The sequence below is a fragment of the Lathamus discolor genome, chromosome Z (assembly GCF_037157495.1).
Source record: "Lathamus discolor isolate bLatDis1 chromosome Z, bLatDis1.hap1, whole genome shotgun sequence".
NCBI classification, from domain to species: Eukaryota; Metazoa; Chordata; class Aves; order Psittaciformes; family Psittacidae; genus Lathamus; species Lathamus discolor.
The window spans coordinates 5,621,351-5,644,737 of NC_088909.1; the positions used below are offsets into that span (position 1 = coordinate 5,621,351).

At 35.5% G+C, this 23,387-nt stretch overlaps 1 protein-coding gene across 3 annotated transcripts in view; it reads right to left on the bottom strand.

The window, feature by feature from the left end:
- Positions 1-23,387, bottom strand: part of CDH13 (cadherin 13) — a 533,860-nt gene that overhangs the window by 299,700 nt on the left and 210,773 nt on the right. For all 3 annotated transcript variants that reach the window (XM_065662579.1, XM_065662578.1, XM_065662577.1), the window contains exon 4: positions 22,045-22,161. In XM_065662579.1, the coding sequence (XP_065518651.1) occupies positions 22,045-22,161 (117 nt within the window). The remainder of the gene's footprint in view (positions 1-22,044; positions 22,162-23,387) is intronic.

Sequence of the window (23,387 nt, forward strand, 5' to 3'; positions counted from 1 at the left end):
TGAAGATTTAACCAACATAAATAACTAACAGTCAGCATTTGCTCATAGATCAGAGTAATTCAATGAATACATCAAGATGTTCATTATCTTTTGTAACAGGTAATCCTTCAGTTTCTTTATACTCCTAATTTACAAAGCGGAAGAAGATTCATTGCAAACAATTTTCACTTCCCTTTTTCCTAAGTAGCAGTTGATTTCACGTACGTATCTGTAAACTCCAGACTCAGCACACAACGGAATTTTCCTAACTGACAGCACAGAATTTATAAGCACAGTTTTTCATAATCTGAAAGTGCCCTAGAAGTATTACCCATCACAGAAAAGCTGGATATTTCACTGGCTGATTTGGCTTTTCAGTAGCTATTTATCTCCATAATTTAATTGTTGTTTAAGTTATTAATTGGCAACAAACCCTGTTAACTGAAGGAATTTGATGACCAGTGCCTTTTGAATGATAGCCAGACAGAGTACAGAGTAGCTCAAAAGCTCTGGTTAACAGTTAGGGAAAATCTGACTGTGACTGACAATATTAAATGAACAACTCAAAATATGCCCTTAAAAATAATAAAAAAATAGATTTAAAGAGGTGTTTTATTGCAAACTTATCACTGTTCTAAAACAGACAGAGATGCAGATAAGTTACAACATTTAATGATTTCTAATTGCAGAATTTATCAACATGGGACAGTGTACATAATGTGCAATCACCACACGTACGTAAATCTACAAGTGGTGGGAGAAAAAGAGAACAGAGCCAATTTACAGTACCTTTTTCCAGGTATTTCACAGTACTATCTATTCAAAAAAAGGTCAAAGTCTTGATTTATTACTCAAGGCCCCCATGGCGGCACCTCAGACAGAAAAAAGCACTCTGATCTAACACCAGGCTGGAAGCAGCATCTCAGCTGCACTGTGCCCACTCTAAAACAGTCTGCTGCTAAGGTCCAGAGAAGTTTGCCCTGGGTTGTCTGGAGAATATAAAAAACCCAGTTGTTTCCTTTCCCTGCAGCTACAATTACTGCCCATGGGGCTTAGCTACAAATGTTATCTTTAGATACATACATGCAGCAAAGAAAGAAATCATGATCAGGATTGAGGGAACTTCCAGACGGGTAGAGTGATTGGAATTGCAGAACAAGACATGGAAGCTGCAGAGCCAAACTGAAGAACTGAATAGGAGTAGTAAAGTGAGAAAAACTGAGCTGGTGAAAATGATTCATCTAAAACCACGCTTGAAAATTAAGATTCAGTTTCATTTGAAGAAGTTAACTTGTTAGGCCTTGACTTTTGAAAATATTTTGCATATTGAACCTAGAGCAGTAAGTACACTATTAATTTTTAATTGAAGATATTAAAAAAGAAACATGATGAAGGGTTAGTTTTTTTTGGTGGGGTTTTTTTCTGTTTGTTTTTTTTTTTGTTTGTTTGTTTTTTGGTTTTGGGGATTTATTTTTTTAAATTCAGTTCCATTACATGAAGTCAGTAATAATACTTCTGGATACTCTAAGAACCTCCTTAGCACCCAATTCCCATTTGTAGGAAACAACCCACAGATCTAATTATAGATTTTCCTCAGCCACTAGTTCCCTAGGAAACAAATCCATGGCTCACGTCTTGTGCATGGGAGGTCAAAGTAGGAAGGCAAATATTTTTCTGTGTATAAAAACTTATCTAGAGGTCACAGGTCTGCATCTCAGCAGATGTTGGCTCTTCTATCAAGGATAGATGGCGGATATATTTGATGGCTATCTGAGATATTTAAAACTTTTAAACATTTTAATCTGATGAAGTACGTCATACTTCTACTAGCAATAATGCTCTATGGTGCTTTATGATGTAAATAAAGGATTTTAATTCTTGTTCTTTGAAATTATTTCTATTTTTAACAATGGGTCTACCTCACTTTTCACCTTAAATGGCTAACCATCAGAGGTCAATTCAAAACAGCTGTAAATAGAAATGACAAGCAGCTATTCAACAAGTCATGAATGGTAAATATAATTTGTGGTTTCTGATACTGGCCCTTAAAGTTAACAATGTCATCACAAACCAGATCAGTAATTTTACCTACATGCATGTAACTGCAAAAGCCTTAGGGAAAAAAGGTATAATTATTGTTACTCTGCTCTGATTTTACTCTAATTCATTGCTGAAAAAATAGACAAAATATAATTTATTGGAAACTCAGATACATGCAAATACATAATTTGAACAGGGGTGAACTAGAATGAATTCAAGGGTGGCAGAGGGAAGCTTTGTCAAGAGTTGTCATCCTCATTTATAACACAAAATCACTATTCAGCTCTATTCTGACCCATCTACAATGACAGCTTAAAAGGTATGCAATTAGGCAGCAATCCTGCTTCACTTACTATAATATTCAGCCTGACTTAACATCAAATAAAGGATTTAAGCTAAGTCAGAGTGTCTGTGGGAAGCACAGAAGCCTACGTTGTCAGCACATCTCAAGTAACATGCAGCAACTCATAACAGCTGACCCCTAAGTCCTGTCTCAAGTTCTATTCCATTTTTCTCCATGGAAAGGCAACCAACCAGATCCAGGTCCACAACTAACACAAACATCGGCTGCATTGCTCCCTAGACAAGTACATAAGTGGATGCAAAAATACCTGATTTTCAGAAATGCTTTTGGCTGCCTGCTTCATTCTGTTAAATTCACATTCAATGTGCTTTTAAAAATACCTCCATCTTTCCTCTTCTACCTTCAGCAGGTGCTACTGATTGTGCTACATTGCCTTTGGTTTTGTAGCTCTAATAGACTGAATTCTCATTAGCTAGAGGTGAAAAATCCACTTTCTTGGTGAAGTTGTTACAACTAGACAGAATTTCAAATCTCTTAATAACTCCTAGTCTCAAATTGGTATTCCTTTGCTAATGAGGTGTTACCCAGTTTATTGCACAGAGTGCCACAGAGATGATTACCAAGCCAGAGGACACTTACTAATTGAAAGTGAGTTTGTCAGCAATTCCATAAGGACTTTTCCTCCCTTAATAAAGCTTCAAATTCCAAATTTATCCAGACTTAGCGTTCTGAAATAATTTGGTTTTGTTAGTAATAGTGTCACCAACAAAATATGGTGAAACATGTCTTCAGTCTTCTACTACAATCTTTTTAATAAATAGTCTGCTCTTCTTTTCCTACATTTTCCCCAAAGGCTCAAAATCCACAGTATATTTCACAAATATTATCACCTTGAGTTAAAAAGCTACCATGAACTTGGATTTACTTTCCCACTTTAAAAGAGGTCAGTTTTTAACCTACTGAATGCAAGCAAAGTAAAGGTTCCAATGTGCAGACATCTTGATAGAGTTGCAATTAGTGACAAAGTTACATCAGTCTTCTAAGAAGCTTTTGAATTACTATATAATTGTAATAGTCTTATACGTATATCACTTAACGGAATCATGCTGGGGAATTATGGAATCAATCAAGGTAAAATTAGCTGAAAAGAACACACATCTTCCAAACTAGTCATTGTCAAAATGCAGGACTTTGAACCTGGATTTGAATTTCAAAAAGCTGGAGTAGTGGAACAAAAAAGCTTACAATACATGTAGTACTCTGTTGCCCAGCATGTCAGTTATTGTCTTCTAGGTACATTATTACTGTCTTCAAGAAGTCAGAATTAAAAGCTATCTAAATTTAATATCCATTCATTGTGCTAAAGAGCTGTATTCTTAAATTTTCAATTAATAGCATATCTGAAACAGCCTTCCAAGACCTGTATTTGAAAAATTTGTACAAAGAGGAAATCTCAGATTTAATACAAGAAGAAGTTTTAGGCTCTGTAATAGCTTTTTTTTTTTTTTTTTTTTTTGCCTTTTTTTTTTTTTCTTTTTGGGGAGATTTAAAGAGAGGAAAAGAAACATCCATACGTTGTAAAAAGCTGCCTAACAGGAAGGCAGCAAAGGCAGCAGTAGCCTTCAAGCCAGCTATCCAGAAAAACCCACTGCATCTAAGTAACCTGTTCTAGCACCACAGATCTGCACAAATGACTTTCACAAGTCTTTTAAGATTGAAACAAAGATACGACTCTGAAATAACAGTGAAAAATAACCATTATTTATAAACCTGTACTGTTGTATAGCTGACTCCAAAAACCCAATTCAAAATCTCGAGCACCACTGAGTTTTATTAAACATCTCTTCAGTAATTTTGGCAATGGTTAGAAAATAATGTTTTAACAATCAAACATAACTGGAGCTATTTTTGCTGTATTTACATATGAGAAAACACTAAGTCCTAAAACTTAAGGCCTGTGAAAGTAATATCTAAATTCAAGAAACAAATACCCATGAATACTTACGGTTATTTTCCCGTGTGTCTCCCTTCCTATATCCATTTTGTATTACTGCAGTAGTTTAAAGTTAGTTTCAGCCAACAGCTCCAATTTGACATTACAGAACACACTGTGACCATCCTCAACTCCAAGCCTATTAGTCAATAAAAAATCTCCTGTCACTTTTGTTTATTCAGGTCCTCGTTGCTTAGTTGTGTTTGGAGATCTAACACAGACAATGTGGCAGTAACTAGTGATAATGTTATATACTGAAAAGAAACTACACCTTGATAAATCTAACTGCTTCTAATTTGAGACAAAAACAGTACGGTATGACTGCATGGCATTAATGTTTGGTTTTTTTTAAATCTAAAGTCAGGTAGTTTTTAAAATATTTTATTAAGCTTTATAGTATTACAAAAACTATTCATATTAATATTCAAAATAGCTGTAAGTAATTAAAAACTACAAATGAAGGATCTACCAGACTGATTTTTCCTTGGTTTGCACAAAACAAGTAATCAGTTCATAAAGTAGAACCATTACTTAAGTGGGTAGCAAAACTGAAGGATGAATCTCTGAGCCTAACATTTTCATTGGAGGTTTTGCCATTTATTCCATTGTAGCTTTATTTCTACCTAACATTTTTCAGCGTGAGTATGCTGTTTCTCAAGATAAAATACGCTAAACATATAGTAATTTAACACATTTGTAGAGCCCAGAAAATTGAACGTCTGTTCTTTCCAAGGTACCTGACATTTCAGAATGTCCTTTAAAAACTTACTGCTAAATTTTTATAAACCCACAAATGAATCAAGTGCAATCATAAATTGCTGGTTGCTGTCTGCCCTGTGTTCAGCAGTAGCAGTCATTTTTCTCCTTCTTAGATGCTGGCGCAGCACTGTGTTTTTGACTTTCAGCCTGGGAACAGTGTTAATAACACCAATGTTTTCAGTTGGTGCTTAGTAATGTTTAGTCTGACCAAGGACTATCTGAGCCTTATGTTCCGCCAGGGGAAGCCAGGAGGAAGCAAAGACAGGACACCTGACCCAAACTAGCCAAAGAGGTATTCCATACCGTAGCACACCATGCCCAAGATGTAGAACTGGGAGCAGTTACCCTGAAGGGCTAGATCAATGCTCGGGTTGGGCTGGGTATCAGTCGGTGGGTGGTGAGCAGTTGTATTCTCTTCCCTTGTTATTTCCCTTATCACTATTATTATTGGTGGTAGCAGCAGTGGTTTGTGTTATACTTTAGTTACTGGACTGTTCTTATCTAAACACGTGGGAGTTACAGTCTTTTGATTCTCCTCCCCATCCCTCAGGGAGACGGGGGAGGAAGGGGGCCAGTGAGCCAGGGCTGCGTGGCTGAGTTGCCAACTGGGCTTAAACCATGACACTGTCATGAAATCCACATGGTTCTTGCTTATGTCCATGTACACACTCTAAAAAAATCTTCACCTGTTTGTAGCTTTTATAAGGGCTTTCTCCAACAAAACCATGTAAAATAAGATATTATTCATATTTATTTGCATCAAGATTCCTCAGTGCACATAATTCTGAACTTGCAAAACCATTTAATTTAATTTTAAAACAATATCAATTAACAAACAATTTATGCAGAAAATACTTACTCTAAATTACTGTGATAATTCATTCAAATTTTATAATTTTCTTCCTCAAAAAACTAGAAGTCGAGCCATAAAATTTAACTGTGCATAACATCTACATTTTCTGACTCAGCAAGCCAAAATCTGTCTCCATTCCAAGTGTGTCTTTTAGTCTTTTCTCCTATTGTCACAGATATTTATAAAAATACTTATATATACAAAAACTAGCATCTATATATTAAGATACAGTTTAATGTATGTGATTGCAAACAATGTGCTTTCCAGTTTCACATCAGTCTACACTGGTCAGGAAGAGAAACAACAGACGCCTAATGATTTGCAAGAAACAAGTCAAATACACACTCATCACCTGCAGTTAAATGAATCCCTTCTTCAGCAGAGTGCAATAAACCAAACTGCCTATCAAAACTTATAGTACTGCTAGAACAAATGTTCTAAGAAGGAAGTAAAGCCCAAAGCAGCAATGGTGTATACCTCAGGTTGCCAGAGTTTTTGCACTGTGGAAAAAGCCCAAATCTAGAACAGAAAATACAGGTACTATTAACTATCCTTTTAATATAGAGAAATCTGTTACACTACTTATCAAGTGTTTATCTTAGATATCCCGATTGCTTCTGATTTTCTCTGCTGACAAATAAACACTAACCCAATTTAATCTAACAATTATTTAGAAAAGGAACTCTATACATTTCCAAAAACCTCCTGCAAAAATTATCTAAAACATAGAGATGGTTTCAAGGATATTGAAAAGAACTGCACCACTGCTTGCTTTTAGCTCTAAGATACAACTGTAAGATTAAAAATGTTTATTCATATCTCTTTGAGAATAAATGACAAATAAATCACAGAAATAAATACAGAATGTTAACTTTGTTGAGTGATTAATTCCATTGTATTTGAAGTTTTATGGAATCTCTTTTGCAAGCCTGATCCAAGAAGTCATCCAAATCAGCGTCTTGTTGACCATCACAATAAAAAAAAGTCCTTAAGTCGGGTAACACAAATTCTTAAATATATTTTTCTAATTGTCAAAGTTCACTGATAAAGATCTATCAACTTCCACTATGCAACAAAACTACTATATAATAACATAATGCTATAATTGTCACAGCCTGTATTGCCTACTTTGCAAAACACTTCAACAGCAAGAAAATTAAATCCACAAACTCACAATTCAGTAAAAGCTTGAATAACAGCTTCTTGTACTTAAAGGTTACACATGGTACCCTTGGGATGTTTTAACCAATAATCATCAAAGATGGGCTTAAACTGCAAATGCTTTGTCTAGATGTGGAACATTCCCAAAGTTTAAGTTGACCTTATTAGGATGTTTTAGACAGAACCAGTAATACGTTCTCTACACTTTATTCTTTTTAGAAAATAACTTTCTAAGCTACCTAACAGGCCTTACTAACAAAAAAATTAAGCTTCAAAGATATTTTTCTTGGTCCATTATCTCTGATTCTATCCCATATACAACTGAGCTTTTCAATTTTCTTTGAAGCCTAATCTATCTATACACAGGTTATGTCTTTTCATAACAAATATACCTTCAAAAAAAATCCCTTTATTTCATAATATCCAAGCTTGCAGGGAAAAAAAGTATTCCATAACATAATTCATTAACATAACAATTATATTTTCATGCTTCCATGATCTACTACTAACAATTAAAACTTTAGCATTCAAGAACCCATTTAATAAATACAAATAAAAGAAATTCTATTCCTGAAGTTGAATGAAATTTACATTTTATGGAGATGAAATGGACTGTAAATACACACAAGGTCCTCTAACAAAAGGTTTGATTTTGCCAAATGGTTTCTTGAAACCAAGGAAAAAATTGTAGGCAAGAGAAATAGATTCAATACTTCATTCTTCTTTTAAAAGCAACAGTACATGTTATAAACTTGCTTGTTGGTATCAGCCTGTGAACTCATGAAAACATAAATCTTATTTACAGTTTTTATATAATTATCACTTGTTTTTCCAAAAGAAACAAGCAAAACATTTCCAGCTTTTCTAATCCACTTGTGACTACATAGAAGGTGTTTCTCCCTACATATAGGAGGATTACCTTTTCCAACTCCGAAAAATTAAATTATTTCCAGTCACATACAATTGCTTACCATAACATTGTTTAATGTCAAAAATACAATTTAAAAGTAATGGTAAGATTTTGTGAAAGTTTAAGCTGTTGAATTATTAAACTTTTACGTGAGTTTGCTGGATAATGGCTATGCATTCCACATCTTTCAGAATGTAAATGTAGCTATTAGTGTGTGAAAAAAAAAAATAAAACTACTAAAAAATCAGTTTAACACTTCAGTTGAGACTGAAGGAAAAAAAGAAAATAAAGACATTCAAGAAGCAGAAGTCTTTACACTGAATAAACCAGAGCCAAAAAAAAAAAGGGGGGGTGGGGCATGGGGGAAGTGGGATATTTGTATAAAATATTCTAAATGTTAGGAAGGAATTCACTCTCTTGTAGCAATAAGGTGCTGCTTCTAGATGAGCTTAGGTGTCAAGGAGGTTCTGTTGCATCCACCAGAACAAATTAAAGCAATTTTAAACCTGCTTAAAAGAAGCTGTTTGAACCTGTTTAGTAGGGATGAATCTGATCTAGCCTGGCTCTGCTGAGACATACATCAGGGTCCAACAGAATGAACTATGCTGAGCTGTGCTCTGACAGCATCTGGCACCACAGGGCCTCAGAGACTGATTCACACCAGCAGTTATATGGATGTTGATCTGCACACACATGGCTTTCTGATTCCCATCAGTCAGAAACATGAAGCTGATGTTAAAATCTGAGGTTTTAGTGGTTCACTTAATTCATTACTATCAGGGGTTTATCCTACTATGCTCAATAAACATGCAATCTAGCCTATAATGATGGAATTAAACCAGAAATCAAATAGAAACATAGGTCTCTTGTGCCATTTTAAAATGGCGAAATATAAATATCAAACCAGTACCTGTTCCACCTCTACTGTGCAATTACTGTAAGTAGCAACAACTATTCTGGGCCTTGGTTTTATGCCTTCATAACAGACAAGGCTGAACGAAGCCCTGCACTTAGAGCCAGGACATGACAAAGCATTGGCTTACAGCTAGCACAGAGGAAAGAGAACACACTCCTAAAAAGGAAAACTTCATTTAATTTCCTGGCTCTTTCCACTTTGTACTAACCACTGTTTACTGATACTAACTGACATTATTACATCATAATCTACAATCCTATGGCCATATTTGACTTCAATTACATAGGTGTACAAAACAGACTTAATTTTAATAGACATTTCTTCAATTTAGTGTTATTAAGTAAGCCAATCCATACTTCATTACCTTACATAAATTCAGATTATTACTCATAACATGACTTAGAACTGAAAGTTAACCACTACTACATATGTAATTAACTGGTGTCTGCCTCTAACTGCAATTATAGAATGACTACAACGTCTAATGATAACAAACATAAAGCAAGTTACTTGTAAAACTGAAATTGTTTTAATCTAACCACATATATTGATATAGAAACATTCGTATTGAACTTTCAGGGAAAAAGGACTGGACTCATCTAGAATTTTAGTAAGTATCATGAAAGTAGAATCAAAATGTTTGGAGATCTTCTGAATAATATGCTGACACATACAATGATGAAGGCACAAGAGCTCACACACCTTCATAAAAAATTCAACGATATGCATAAAAAACATGGATTTTTTTTTCCTTCTTCCAATTTAAGAGAAATGTAAGCCTGAAACTGTAGGGATAAATCATGAGGTAAAACAAACCTTTAGGTTAATGAAACGAGTTGGTTTCCCCAGAGCCAGCCAGGTTATTTAATTTTTACTGAAAATAAAGGCTGCAGGTATATGAACACTGTTCTCAAAAATGAAACAAAAATTATAATGATATTAGTAACTATTTATTTGTTGGAAATTAGCCAACAATGCATTGTGGAGTTAAAAAAAATAAATTAACAAGGTCTGCTAATTCTATTAATGATAATCAACTTAAGATGTATGTTTCTACGGCTACACTTGTGCCTAGACTACAGGAAGATCTTTAAACTGTCCCAGTATTATCAACTAATATGAACAGCAGAGACAGTTCTGAAACTGATATTTAGAAAGAATAGTCAAGTCTTTTCAATTACATATTGCTCCTTTCAATTTCAGCCAAAGAAATCAATAGGCAAGAAAACAGATCCTTGACAATTAGGTCTACTTCTCTACATCACTTTGGCATATCTTACAAGTTTCATTTGACAGCAGAGTGTATCAGTTTTAAACTACATTTACAGAGCTTTACAACAATTTAAACACAGCACTGTGTTCAAAAATTTAAACCCACAAAACTCTCAATTTATCCAGTGAAAGGGATATATTCCCATTACAACCACAGGTCTAAAGATGATATGTCATTTGTTTGCACTGTTGTCTGTTAATGGCTTTGATATTTCACTCTAAAACAAAGGAACCATAAACAACTTATAGCACAACATGACTGTCTACTACACACTAACAAAAATAATGCTATTTAATGGATGTCAGACATATTCTGTACCCTTAAATTCTGTTACATATCACAGTGCTACATTTCACTGAAATATAGATATTACAGTTTTCTCACTCATAACACACAGCAACTCCCTGTCTCTCACTTCCTTGAGTAACAGGAAATTTATACATCTAGAAAATAAGTATCAGAAAATTTAGTTGCTGAATTTATCCCTTCTCTAGTGACTTGTATAGGAAGTGGCAGAACGGAAAACTTAAATCACAAAATTAAAAAGTTCAGCTTTACATGACCCTTGCCTCCATGGACAGTATCTGCTGGTTAGCACATTAGGGCAATTTTACCTGAAAAATGTGCGTCAGCACAGCATCCCATGTGTAAGCAGACGCGACAAACTAAATTAAATAACAGTACCCTTAAAAAAACAAAACAAAAAGAAAAAACAACAACAACAACAAACAAACAAACAAAATCCAGTACTTTTCTCCAGAAGAAGTCGCACTAAAGACAAGGGACATCTTTCTAAGCACCTTAAGGAACTACATAATACTCAGGAGCATCCACAACTTCTCCAGAGATTTTTGGGGGCCTGCTCAGGGAGCTGTATTCAGTGCAAGGCAGAGTGGCTCCTATAGACTGCTTTATTTTTCTACTTATTTCCATAATCAGACATTATAATCATAGAATCATAGAACAGTTATGTTTGAAAAGGACCTAAGATCACCTAGTTCCAATCCCCCTGACATGAGTAGGGACACCTCACACTAAAAATCATGTCAGCCAAGGTCCTGTCCAACCTGGTCTTGAATACCAACGGGGATGGAGCACTCACAACTTCCCTGGGCAACCCATTCCAGTGCCTCACCACCCTCACAGTAAAGTTCTTCTTTATATCCAATCTAAACTTCCCCTGTTTAAGTTTTAACCTGTTACCCCTTGTCCTGTCACTACAGTCCCTGATGAAGAGTTACTCCCCAGATCCTTATAGGCTTCCTTCATATATGGGAAGGCTGCTATGAGGTCTCCATGTAGCCTTCTCTTCTCCAGGCTCAGCAGCCCTGACTTTCTCAGCCTGTCTTCATAGAGGAGGTGCTCCAGCCCCCTGATCATCCTTGTGGCCCTCCTCCTTGTACATTACAGGAGAGCTGGAGGTGCATAAATGCTCAAAAATGTCAAAAAAAATCCACTTTCTTTAACTCCCTTTCTAAGAGTGGATTACAAACCATCATGCTGAAGGAAATGAGGTACCTAAATTGCCTTGAAGATGTGAGCTTTGGTAACTTGAATCTTACTGCTTTCAGAAAAAGGTTTTGTTTCTAGCATTGACTACATGCTTTTGAAATGTGGAATGACTCTGTAAATAATAAAGCAATATTTGAATACAAACAATGACTCAAACATTCCTCACCCTTTCTCTACTTTCCAGATACATTTGCACAATATAAATTGCATTAGAAAAGCAAAAGCTTTGATTTGGGATTGTTTGTGGGAATACAGATCTGCAAAGAAGTATTTGTGTAACCACCCTAAAATCTTTCTGCAATTTGTTAGCTTTGCAAAATCAGTAAAAATAACATGCAATTCAAAAATGGTACATGCCAGCAAATTTCACAAGGATGGTGGTGGGTCAGTCCTCGGATACATCTGCCCTTCTATTCTGCCTGTAATGATGACTGATACCATCCGCTACCAGCCTCAGAGCCCAAACCATCAGGTATGGTAGCAATATGCATACCCTTTTTTTTGGCTTCTACAGCTTGTAACAATGTGTAAAGTATCACAATTCTTGACAAAAATAATATTTTTTTCATTCAATCTACCACATGCTAGTCAATGGAAGTTCCTTAGTTCTTCAATAGTAAAAGGAATGTATGATTCTTCCCTGCGTTTCCTCAATGTGATCAACAGGTTTTTAGAGCACTGTCATATCTATCCTTAGTTCTGTTTCTTTTCTAACAAGCCCTATTCTCTTTAAAATCTTCATTTCTTGTCTCTCATTGTCTACATTACCTCTTTCTGAAGCTTCTCTAAGTCTACTGCATCCTTTTAAAGATGGCCTGACAAGAACACAAAATTCAGCTTTCTATTTGACATCCAATGACTGCTAAGGATCAAACTGACTTTTGCGGAGACCAATTCACAATGTTTCCAGAACTGGAACCTCGTGTGGAAGTGGAGCTCAGTGGGCTGTAGTTCCTAATGTATGCCAAGGCTTCCCTGGGTCCCTTTTGACAAGAATGAGCAGTATATGACACCCCACATTCCAGTGCAAGTTAAGCCAAGGCTTGTGAATAGTTACATGCCACAGTTAGGAGTTCAGCAATTCCTTACTTGAGGTCTATTCATATTTGGTCTCTGCTATTTCATATTATTAATTTTCCCAGTTTGCTCTGCACCCATTTCTTTTGACACTTCAGTTTGAGATGATTCTTCAGATGCCTATCCCCTTCCATCATGGAAAACCATCTGTAATGTGACACAACCACCACTGCAGGAAACATGCTAGTTTCCAAAATGCTTGAAAAACTTTTACTATTAGCTTATATTTTAAAGGGAATTTCACTTTTTAAGGGAGGCTGGGGACTTTGAAGAACCCTGTTACAGTCTTTCTGAACCTTCAATGGGAGTAAAAATGGTTTATGTTAACCGTTTGTCAGCTATTCACTTGTCACACAGATTTATGAAGACCAAAATATTCTGATAGTAGATTCATGACTGAAACCAATGGCAGATCCTGCAACTTAATTATTTGCAATGAGACAATTTCCCTAGCTCTTCAACACAATAATTTCTTATTTTGAAAGCTACTGCATAAGGGTCCAAATGGTTCATTACACAAGCAGCGGGGAGTCCCTCCTTAAAGAGAATGAAGGACACAAAACTGGAAACCTAGCTGTATTTTGCCTCTAGTCCCTGATTTAAAATGCTGATAATTAACTCAGTGCAATCAGAATTTTAGAAAATTGTTCTTTTTAAAAGATGTGAAGAAAAAAATACCTTTTTTCTTCCCTCTGCTCTGTCGCATCAGAATGCATTGTACCTGTCTTCATCTGCTATAAAATATATACATATATGTACACACATAGGTTATGATCAGTGAACATGTCTTAATTTGTTCAAGAATTAAAAAGCTTTCAGGATGGAAAAGTTTTTAACATAATAAAATGTGGTCAGAGCTTATTTTCTTTTAAACAAGAAAAACAACTGACAAATGGCTGCTGAGCCTGGAGCAGAGAAGGCTACATGGAGACCTCATAGCAGCCTTCCAGTATCTGAAGGGGGCCTCTAAGGATGCTGGGGAAAGACTCTTTATCAGGGACTGTAGTGACAGGACAAAGGGTAACAGGTTAAAACTTAAACAGGGGAAGTTTAGATTGGATATAAGGAGGAAATTCTTTCCTGTCAGGGTGGTGAGACACTGGAATGGGTTGCCCAGGGAGGTTGTGAATGCTCCATCCTTGGTGTTGTTCAAGGCCAGGTCAGACAGAGCCTTGGGTGGGATGGTTTAGTGTGAGGTGTCCCTTCCCATGGCAGGGGGGTTGGAACTGGATGATCTTGAGGTCCTTCTCAACCCTAACTAGTCTATGATTTTATGATTCTATACATTCAGCAGGTAGAATGTTCAGAGCTCGTGACAGCTGACTGTGAACTACACCTGTATCTGTTCATGTGAAGAGTTTGAAATCTCCAATCTTTGTAGAATCTGGGGGGACAGAAGGGGAATAAAATCAGTTTTCTACTACTTACAAAGAACATCCCTTCATCAGTCACCCTCTAAAGGAAAAAATAGGCCTGGTTTCTAAGATTTCTCAGTAACAGATAATCACAATTTTTTTCCAAAGCATTATTGACTATATTATGATTGTATTCATTTTTCTTTTTAAAGGAGATAATTTATTAAATAATAATTAAGATTCTCATGAGAAAATAAACTAATAAATTTCAGTAATGGTATTATATGACTTTTTTAAAAAATTAAGCCATGTATAATAGATTCTATTAATTCAAATTAATTTTCATGTTCCTGTGACCCTTAGCAAATTCAGATTAGAAAGCCCAACAGCACAGTAATAATGGATGAAGTTGATTTATTATGTTTTCCTATTTACACAATTTGATCATCCTCTGTATTGTTGATTAATTTTTACCGAACATAAAATTCTTACAGATCCTTGTAATTTTTCTTTCACATAATTTGCAAGTTCCCTGCTGCAGACATTGCTCTGAATTTGGCTGATTTAACCATTATTCCAACACTACAAGGAACGTACCTTCTTCAGTAGCATTTAAGGTATTTTTTTATCAGGTAGAAAAGAATCTGTTGAGGAAAGGCTGTTATGCTAAACACCTGCTTCTTTAGTCTGGTCTTCTAAAATAAAATACACAGCATTTTAATGATCATGTTGTCTGATCCATTTCAAGCCTATTGGTCAGTTTTGACCAAATTTTACCCCCCCAGAAAATCCAAAAAATAAAGTTCCTAGAAACTCCATGAAAATTTTAGCCATTTAAAGCAAAAAGACCTACTAACACCTGCAGAGACAGAAAGGCAGGATGAGTTTCTGGTTTGCACATGTATAGTCATTGCCCAGTCAGCCTGCATCTCCAGGATTTTCCCTCTCTCATCCCAGTTTGAAATGACAGAAAGTAGGAAATAACACCAGTGGTGCTGAGGGCACCGTGGGATTAAAGTCATTGTGCTTGAGATGTTATCACAGATATAAGGACCTGGGTTTGTTGCAGAAAACTAGTATTTGCAGGAAACCAGCCATCATCACTTCTACTGCTTGCGAAAATACTTGTAGCACATTCTAAATCAGGTTTGAGCATTAAGTTCTGCTAAATTAATATAGCCCCTCAACTCAGTTCTCGCCACACATTCACAATTTTTCTCTTTTTTTTTTTCAATTCTAAGAAGTAAAAAAATATATTAAGACACACATTACTGGATTATAGGGATCACTAATACTTTCAATTTCTGGGCTTAATTGTTGTCAGATTTCTATTATCAAAATCCATTCTCATCTCCATCAAGCACAATTGAAAATGTAAGCTTAATAGTTTCATCCACAGATTGTAGAAATGAAAAGGAAAACCTTTGGAGCAGGGCAAATGTACTTAGTGAAAAAAAGAAGGAAAAATGAACCTTGATGAAAATCTTATTTTCCAAGTGTACTTAAATAATTTTACCTATAAACATAGTGAAATAAAGTATAACCTGATACGTACATGATCAGCTTAGTTCATATGTCCTTCAAGTGTCCTTTTTTCCGCCCTACAATATCCAGATATTGTTGTTCTTATCAAAAGTCCTTTCCCACTTTGATGGCAGAATTTCTGTTGGCTTCAACGTGCTTACAGTCAGACATCATTGCACAGTGATGTGGTAAAATACTTTAGTCTTTATTTAAACAGACTGCACTCCATGGAAGTGCTGAATGACGAGGAGTATTACACCTCAGCTTAAACTTGTATCTCAAGCTAAATAAAAATGCTAAAATACTGTGCTGGCAAGTTTGTGCAAATATTTGAACAATAATTTCAATTTTGAGGGATAATGTGTATAAATATTTATTCTATGTTATTCGCCTGTTCTTTAATAATATGAGGCAGATAGTAACATGGCAGAAAAATAGGATATAGGAGAATAATGCAAGTGATATTTGCTGACATAAGAGGAGATGAAACTGGGAGACTTTCCAGTAGTAGCAGTTTGCACTCACAGCAGCATCTTATAGATTAAAAGGGGAGAAAAGGCACATACAAAGTCAACAGCGTCGACCAAGAAGAGAGTATATGAAAGTCTGGAATGTGTGTACAGTTCTGTTCTCATGTATTGTTACGCATCTCTACGCATGTATGTGTATATAAATGCAATGAAGGACATGATTCGTGCATTTAAATCCCAAATACATAATTTTCAACAATTAGCATGACTTCATAAACAGCCACAGAAAATTTAAAGAATGTGATGACCAAACCAAGAATCAACACTCTTGCTAATGTAAATACAGAACATTGGAAATCAGGTTAATCCAAAATACAGTTGTCTGAGTTTTCATTTGCTTAAGCTACATTTTGAAGGCAAAAAAGGATTTTTCTCTTTTGGGGTGATTTTAAAGAAAGTAGAGTGATCAGGCTAGCTTTCAAGAACAAAAGGAAATTGGAGATTTCTGTAATTAAAAATTTATTTCAATAATGGATCATTGATTACAATGATAATAAAAAACTTTCCATTAATCAGCTCAGGATATAGAATCATCTTGGAAGACTGTAAAAATTAAAGTTAACAATAAATCAGTATAGTTTCATGAAAACCATAGAGAATGAAGGCAGGGAATGGCAATTTAGCAACTATTATTCTGCATTACTAGAAGGGGCTTTCTGGCTGCTGCTCTTGATGGCACCCTCCATTCATAGCACGCTCAGTAAGACTAGGTAAAATCACAATCTACATGTGATTCTTAAAACATGAGCTGGGGGTTTATTTGGGATGAGGAAGCCAGTACACACCTGGAGTTTTGTGGAGATTCTTTGGGTTTGTTTTTGCAAAGAAGCTTATAACCAGTTAAGGAAAAAATAAAAAATACTGTAAAAAAAAAAGAAACAAAACCTACAAAACACAAGCCACACACACTACGAAAAGGTGAAACAGCTGTTGCATCTAAAGTTAATGAAAACATTTTCCTTAAACTTGAGTCTGAAATTCAATTACTATGTCAATGAAAATAAGTTGCCAGGGGTTTATTTCATGTTGGTAATAATATATAAGTAATTTACTGGCAGGGACAAACTGATTTCCCTTTTACCTTTGTCTGTAACACAGTTTAAGATATCAACTTCTGAGATCAAAGTTAACATAAACAGTGTGACAGTTAAACTGTAGTATGCTTTGCTGAACAACTTCAGAGTGTAAGATCTCTTCCATTTGGTGTTCTCCTTAAAGTCATTAGCATGATTTACTATGAAGCAGGAAATTAGGTACTGGATATTTCAACATGGGGCAGAAAATTTAATTCCATTGTTGCCATAGAACTGCTTTATCTTCAGCAAACTTGTAACCATAGTAACTAGATTAGAAACTATTCCTCAAATGTTTTAAAATTCTTTTGATCTTATTAACAACACAAAACACTAAAAAAATAACGGTAAATTATTATTATTTGCTGGTTTTCCAAGGCATCTGTTGCTCAGGAGATTCTTCTTAAAGACCCTAAGTAAACAGGAGTATTTTAACAAAGCTTTCAATTAAAATTCTGTTTGCTTAAAGAGAGCAAATGTATTCTGGTGGAATTGTTTGTGTGACTATCAATATTTTAAACACACAAAAAAAAAAAAAAGGAAGTTCGAAGAGAAACCTTTCAGAAAAAAGAGATAAATTTGAAGTGCTGTTTTCACTTAATGGTTTGTTAGGACATCAAATACATGCCCTTTAATGAAAATTAATATGCCGTAGTTTAATAATTCATGCCCTTGCATTGAAAGCCCTTTAATTTAATGGAGTGCTGTTCATTTCATCATATTCATTGCTGAGGTAGGTTGGTATTTTTCCATGAATGTCAGAAGTGTGCCATTCCTTCCTGCAAGCCATGAATTTGATCAGATGTTAAACTCTGATACCTCCAGTGGTCCATTCAGGTCTGACTCAGCAGGGTATTACCCATTTTGAAGAACACTAGAACAGCGGGAAACCTCCAGGTATCTGTTCTTTCAGGATCAGAAGCAACTGTATTATGCAACTGTGATCATATATTTATCAAACTTTGTATTCCCTCCTCAGTACTTCTGTTGGAAATGAATTCCTCTTCTCTGGGGACTAGAAATTTTTCTCTAATCTTAAGCCAAAATTTATACCCATTAGTTATTACTCCAGTGTATTCCTTTCACTTAAATCATTAGACTCACTCTGGAATTACAGAAAACACTGTACTAGGCTGAATAAATTGAGCTCATATATATTTCTGCCCAATATTACTGTATTAATACCATAACTTGATTTTTCTCTAATCACAGTCTTTCTTTCTTGCCGGGTTAGAAAGAGATTTATTTATTAAGACTGTCTTATTACATCTGATGTAGTAACAATTTGAAAACAACAAAATTAATATTAAAAAACATAATTTTAAAAATCCGGTGGATTTTTATTCTAGACCTCAGACTCGCTTCTAGTTCCATGGAAAGAAACACTCACTTGCTTCTGCATCATTTTTTAGTAACTGGCATGAAGATTCAGGCCAAGACTTGAGATTCAGAAGTTTATCAACTGAGAACCTGGTTAAGCAGACGCACCGATCTCTCTCTTAGTGTTGGAAAGGCTTTCAGGTACAGCTCCCCTGGTCTGCACATCATTCTGTTCTCTGTTAGTGCACGCCATTATCTTCCAGACTTGAACACCCATCCTAGCTATAAGCTATGTCCTTTTCCTCCTCCACTTTTTGTTTTCCCCATTCCCTCATTTTCTGTTTAATTTTCCACTAAGACAAATGAACTAGATAATTCAGCTTATATGTCACTGTTTGCTCTGTTGTCATTTATATGTCCTATTATTATGTACAATCCTTCTCTCTAGGTTTTCTTCACACATTGGTGGATCATGGTCATCTCTTATACTTCTATCACCTTCTTTTCAAACATTTTCCTGAAGTTTGGCATTTTTTCCAGCTGCATCTTCAGTACTTAACAGTTCTTTTCTGTGAAGCATATAATTTATCATATATAAATAGCCTCAATCAGATAGCCACTCAGAAATAATAAGCTTCCAGCAGTTTTTCCATCCAGTTATCTTCAGTTATCCTCTCCTCAGGTTTTTTTTATTGCTGCATTAACAGAAGCTGTGTTTTTACCTCAAATTCTTAAATGCTTGAAGGAGGAAAAAAAACCACCTCCCCACAGATCTTCAAGATTTCTATCTTGTTTGCTATCCTGCACCGCTTGAGCTTTTGTTGGGTCAGTTCTGCCACCTAATTGTCATTTGGCAGCTAACTGTCCAAGAGCCCAGAGCAGGGGTAGAGAATATGCACACACTCTGTGATGAAAAATATCTAAACAAACACCCCCTCCTTCCTAAAAGGACAAAAGAGCCAAGCAACAAAGAAAAAACTATCTTCTGGCTTTCACTGAGCATAAAAAGTCCTGCCAATTTTTACTAGGCCACTCATGGCTTCCAGATCTTCTGTGTCAACAATTAAAATATTCTTTCTTATAGAGGACTACTCCTTTAAATTAAATAATAAAATCTTGGGTTCATCATATGTCAATCAATAAAATCCAAGCAAATCCTTTTAATCTATATTAAAACATTCTCGCTTTGCAGATTTCCTTCTCTCCTAATAACGGGAAGAAGAGCTGGAACCTGTTGGCCCTCTCTGCAGTTACCTTCTTACACTTTTAACTCTGCATTAGTGTAAGGATTAAACTTCAAAAAGTACCAACATGCAGTTTATCACAGCAGTTAAACTGTGTCTGGAGATTGTGATTAAATAGATACACAGAACCACCACTCTCAAGTTAGCCTTAGAAGACATTTCTGTAGCATAGTGGCAAATAACCTGTCACCATAATTACAAGATAAACCTGCATCTCACTGCTTTGTATTTCATTTTACTTGATGTGGACAAGTAAACCAGAAAAGTAACATAGAGACTAAAAATTGAATATCACATCCCTGTGCTATATTAGCAACAGGTAAGCAAAACAACAATAACAGTCAACAGCTGTAGCCTGGACCATCTGGTCAAAGGCTCATATTGCCAACATTTTTTTTAAATATTTTGATCTTGCTGTTTTCCCTCAATAATGAAGGAAAAAATGCAAAAGTTTAAGTTTTACTAAAAGGTGAGGTTTCTCTACCTGTAAGCACAGCACATCTATGATAGTTATTTAATTAAGAGATTCCCTAATGAAGGGTGTGGAAGTGGCAGGACAGTAATCTAATTCCTCAGTGACAGCAACCTCTGTTGAGCAGAGGTTCCTCAGAAAGAGCAACCTCTACACATGTATTTCTTTGTTAAGGTAAATACTAATTTGAATCTTTTGTAGTCAATTAAAGAAAAAAAATTTTTTTATCTGTCCCATGCAATAGCTCCTTCCTGGTTTATACTACCAAACCTTCATGAATAAAGTCCTCCACAATCTCCATATATTTTTGTTTATGTTATTGTTTTCTAATTGTGAAATGAAATTAACTGTTCTCACCTGCTCTCTTATTTTTGCATATGCTCCGCTCCCACCTAAGTGCTAACAAGCAGTTCAAATGTGGTGGCTGCTGCAATCACTTCCAAACAACCTTGTGCATTTCCAGGCAACGTAGCATGAGTTGGAAAGCTAAAGGCAGTCGGGACAGATGAATAAACTACACCGGTAATTTGCTGAAGAAAGGGAAAATAGCACACTCAGGGTGCAACTGGAAACTTAACTTTTATGTGGATATCCAAACCAGACCACACGCTTAGTTATCAATTGTTAATTCTCAAACACTGAAACATGAACCGAAAAGTTCAGAAAGAGCTTTAAAAAGTTTAGGACACATTAAAAAAATACTTCAGGAAGACAGAAAAACTTACAGAAATTTATCAGATTGGTATAAATTTTTGATGGGTAAAGGGGAGAAAATGAAATCTTTATATATGATTCTTTCTTTTTACTGATAGGAAAACAAACTTTCCTTATTATTAAAATAACTGCTTAGGTGACAGCTGGATAAGTTACACATTGTCTGTAGAGTAAAATTCTGCCCTCAAGCTGTGCATTTAGCTCCAGTGATCATGTAAGTGGGAATCAGGAAAAGATTCCACAGCTGCATAGTCCGTCATGTCATTAATACACCTACTGAAGTCAGAGCAATGAGTAAGGGTCTCTGCTTCGAAACTGCCAACATGAAAAATATATTAATGCACTTATAACTTCTGATGCCCAAATGGCCATTCAAACAACTATTGGTATTTTAGTTTTAGATATCTGATATATACAAGATGTTTATCTGAAGTTCTGGAAAGTGGCAGATAGAACTGTCATTTATTTGGTTGCCTGCAAACACAAGAAAAAAGCTTTCCTCTTCTATGTCAGACCTCTGCAAACAACAAAAAATAAAACTAAAAAATCTGCAAAGACTTATTTTGCCTTTGGACACTAGAAATTAACTAAGGAATCAAATAAAGACATTTTTACACATAATACCTTATGAATTCCTTCTAGGTCTTGTTTCTACAATAGAAACAAGACAATCCACACTATGCAGTAGGATATTCTTCGTAACATTCCTGGTCTAGACTTCAGCCCAGTCTAACACACAGATACACAGGTAGGTAGCAACCCCTACTGAAGAAAGCAGCTGAATGAAAACATATATCTCTGATTAATGCTTTTTACAACAGTGTATGCTTTTACTGTTTGCATGAACACAAAGCCATTTACATTGTGTTTATCTGTCTACATGATAGAGAAAGAAAAACAGTCCTCTCTGTTCATTTTCGTGTTTCTTATTGTTTTATGGGATATTACTGCCAACATGATAGGCATTGCAAATTTTTAAGACAAATAGATCAATTAATTGATATCAAAATTCAATCCAGTTCTTTGTTGACTTACCTTGCCAATGTATCTGGGGAACGGTCCTCTTTGATTTTCAGGAACTAATACCGGAGATGACAAAATAGCCCTTTTTTGTCTTAGAAAGCCAAGGTTGTTTTCTATCTTAAGAATTTCCTAAAAAAGAAAATGACCAATTACAAAAACTTCCAAAATAATATTCAGTTGTTATTTCCATTCCCTGCATTTTTAAGCAAAATTAACATGAACTACCAGATTCCAAGAGTTGTATTACATGTTTTCCAGCAACTAGTGATAACATATCAAACTATTTACTTAAACTGGTTAGGTTACTGCACCTGTTACAGTAACAGTCAACACACCATGCTCATTTTGTGTTCCTGTAGACTACTTTTAAACCTAAGCAAATGTGGCTACCGCCCTAACCTGACAATTGTTTAAATCATAAATCTTAACCAAGGTGTGGGTTACCTCAAATACTTGTATGACGCCTGTAAAAAAAACACACTTCAAATGTCTTTCACATCCCAAGTTACATCTATATTTGATTGCTTCTCAGACCAGGCTTTTAATCCCACAGAATTTAGAGGTGAATTTGCTGAGGTTGTCCCCAGTTAATGAACTCCCAATAAACATCAAAAACTTGTAATGTAAAAATAAAAATAGAGACCAAAATCAAGGTGTAGGTTAGACTATCAACCAGTAGGGTTTTTTGATTTGGTTTTGCTTTGTTCTGTTTTGTTTTGTTTTCGGTGTGGTTGGTTGGTCGCTTGGTTTTTTTTTCCTTACAGGAAACTTCATGCTATCATATCAGAAAGTAGAAGAGTAGAAATGGTTCATACACAAACTTTCCTGTTTTCTACTGCATGTTCTGGATTATTTAGCTCTAACAGAGATTCAGTCAATTCAGCACTTTATGAGCTACAGTAAACTCTTCACATTGGCCTCTGGCCCCTTGAAAACTCTGCCCATCACACCTCTGCCTTCCCTCCCTCCCCTTCTGCTCTCTGATCTCCTCAGTGTTCTCTCTGCATGAGCTGCATTTTCCCAAATACCACCCTCTTTGTTTTGCTTCTTCCTACCATCTCTGCAACAATTTTCTCCAAGCACAGCTACTACCAAGGTCAGAAAGATGCTCTCCCTTACTCCCAGAGCAATCCCCTTGATCCAGGCGCCTTTTTGGAAAGTAAAACAAAACCAACCAAACAAAAAATTCCACACACAACAAATGCCAGGAACAAATCTGTACTGTACTGGGAATGATGAAACTGAAGGATTTAAATCACTACTATTCATTCAGGTTGTTGCGACAGTTTTACAAAAGAAATCATAGGTTAAATTAAAAGCCTAATTCCAATAAGGTAGTTACATGCTACAGATAA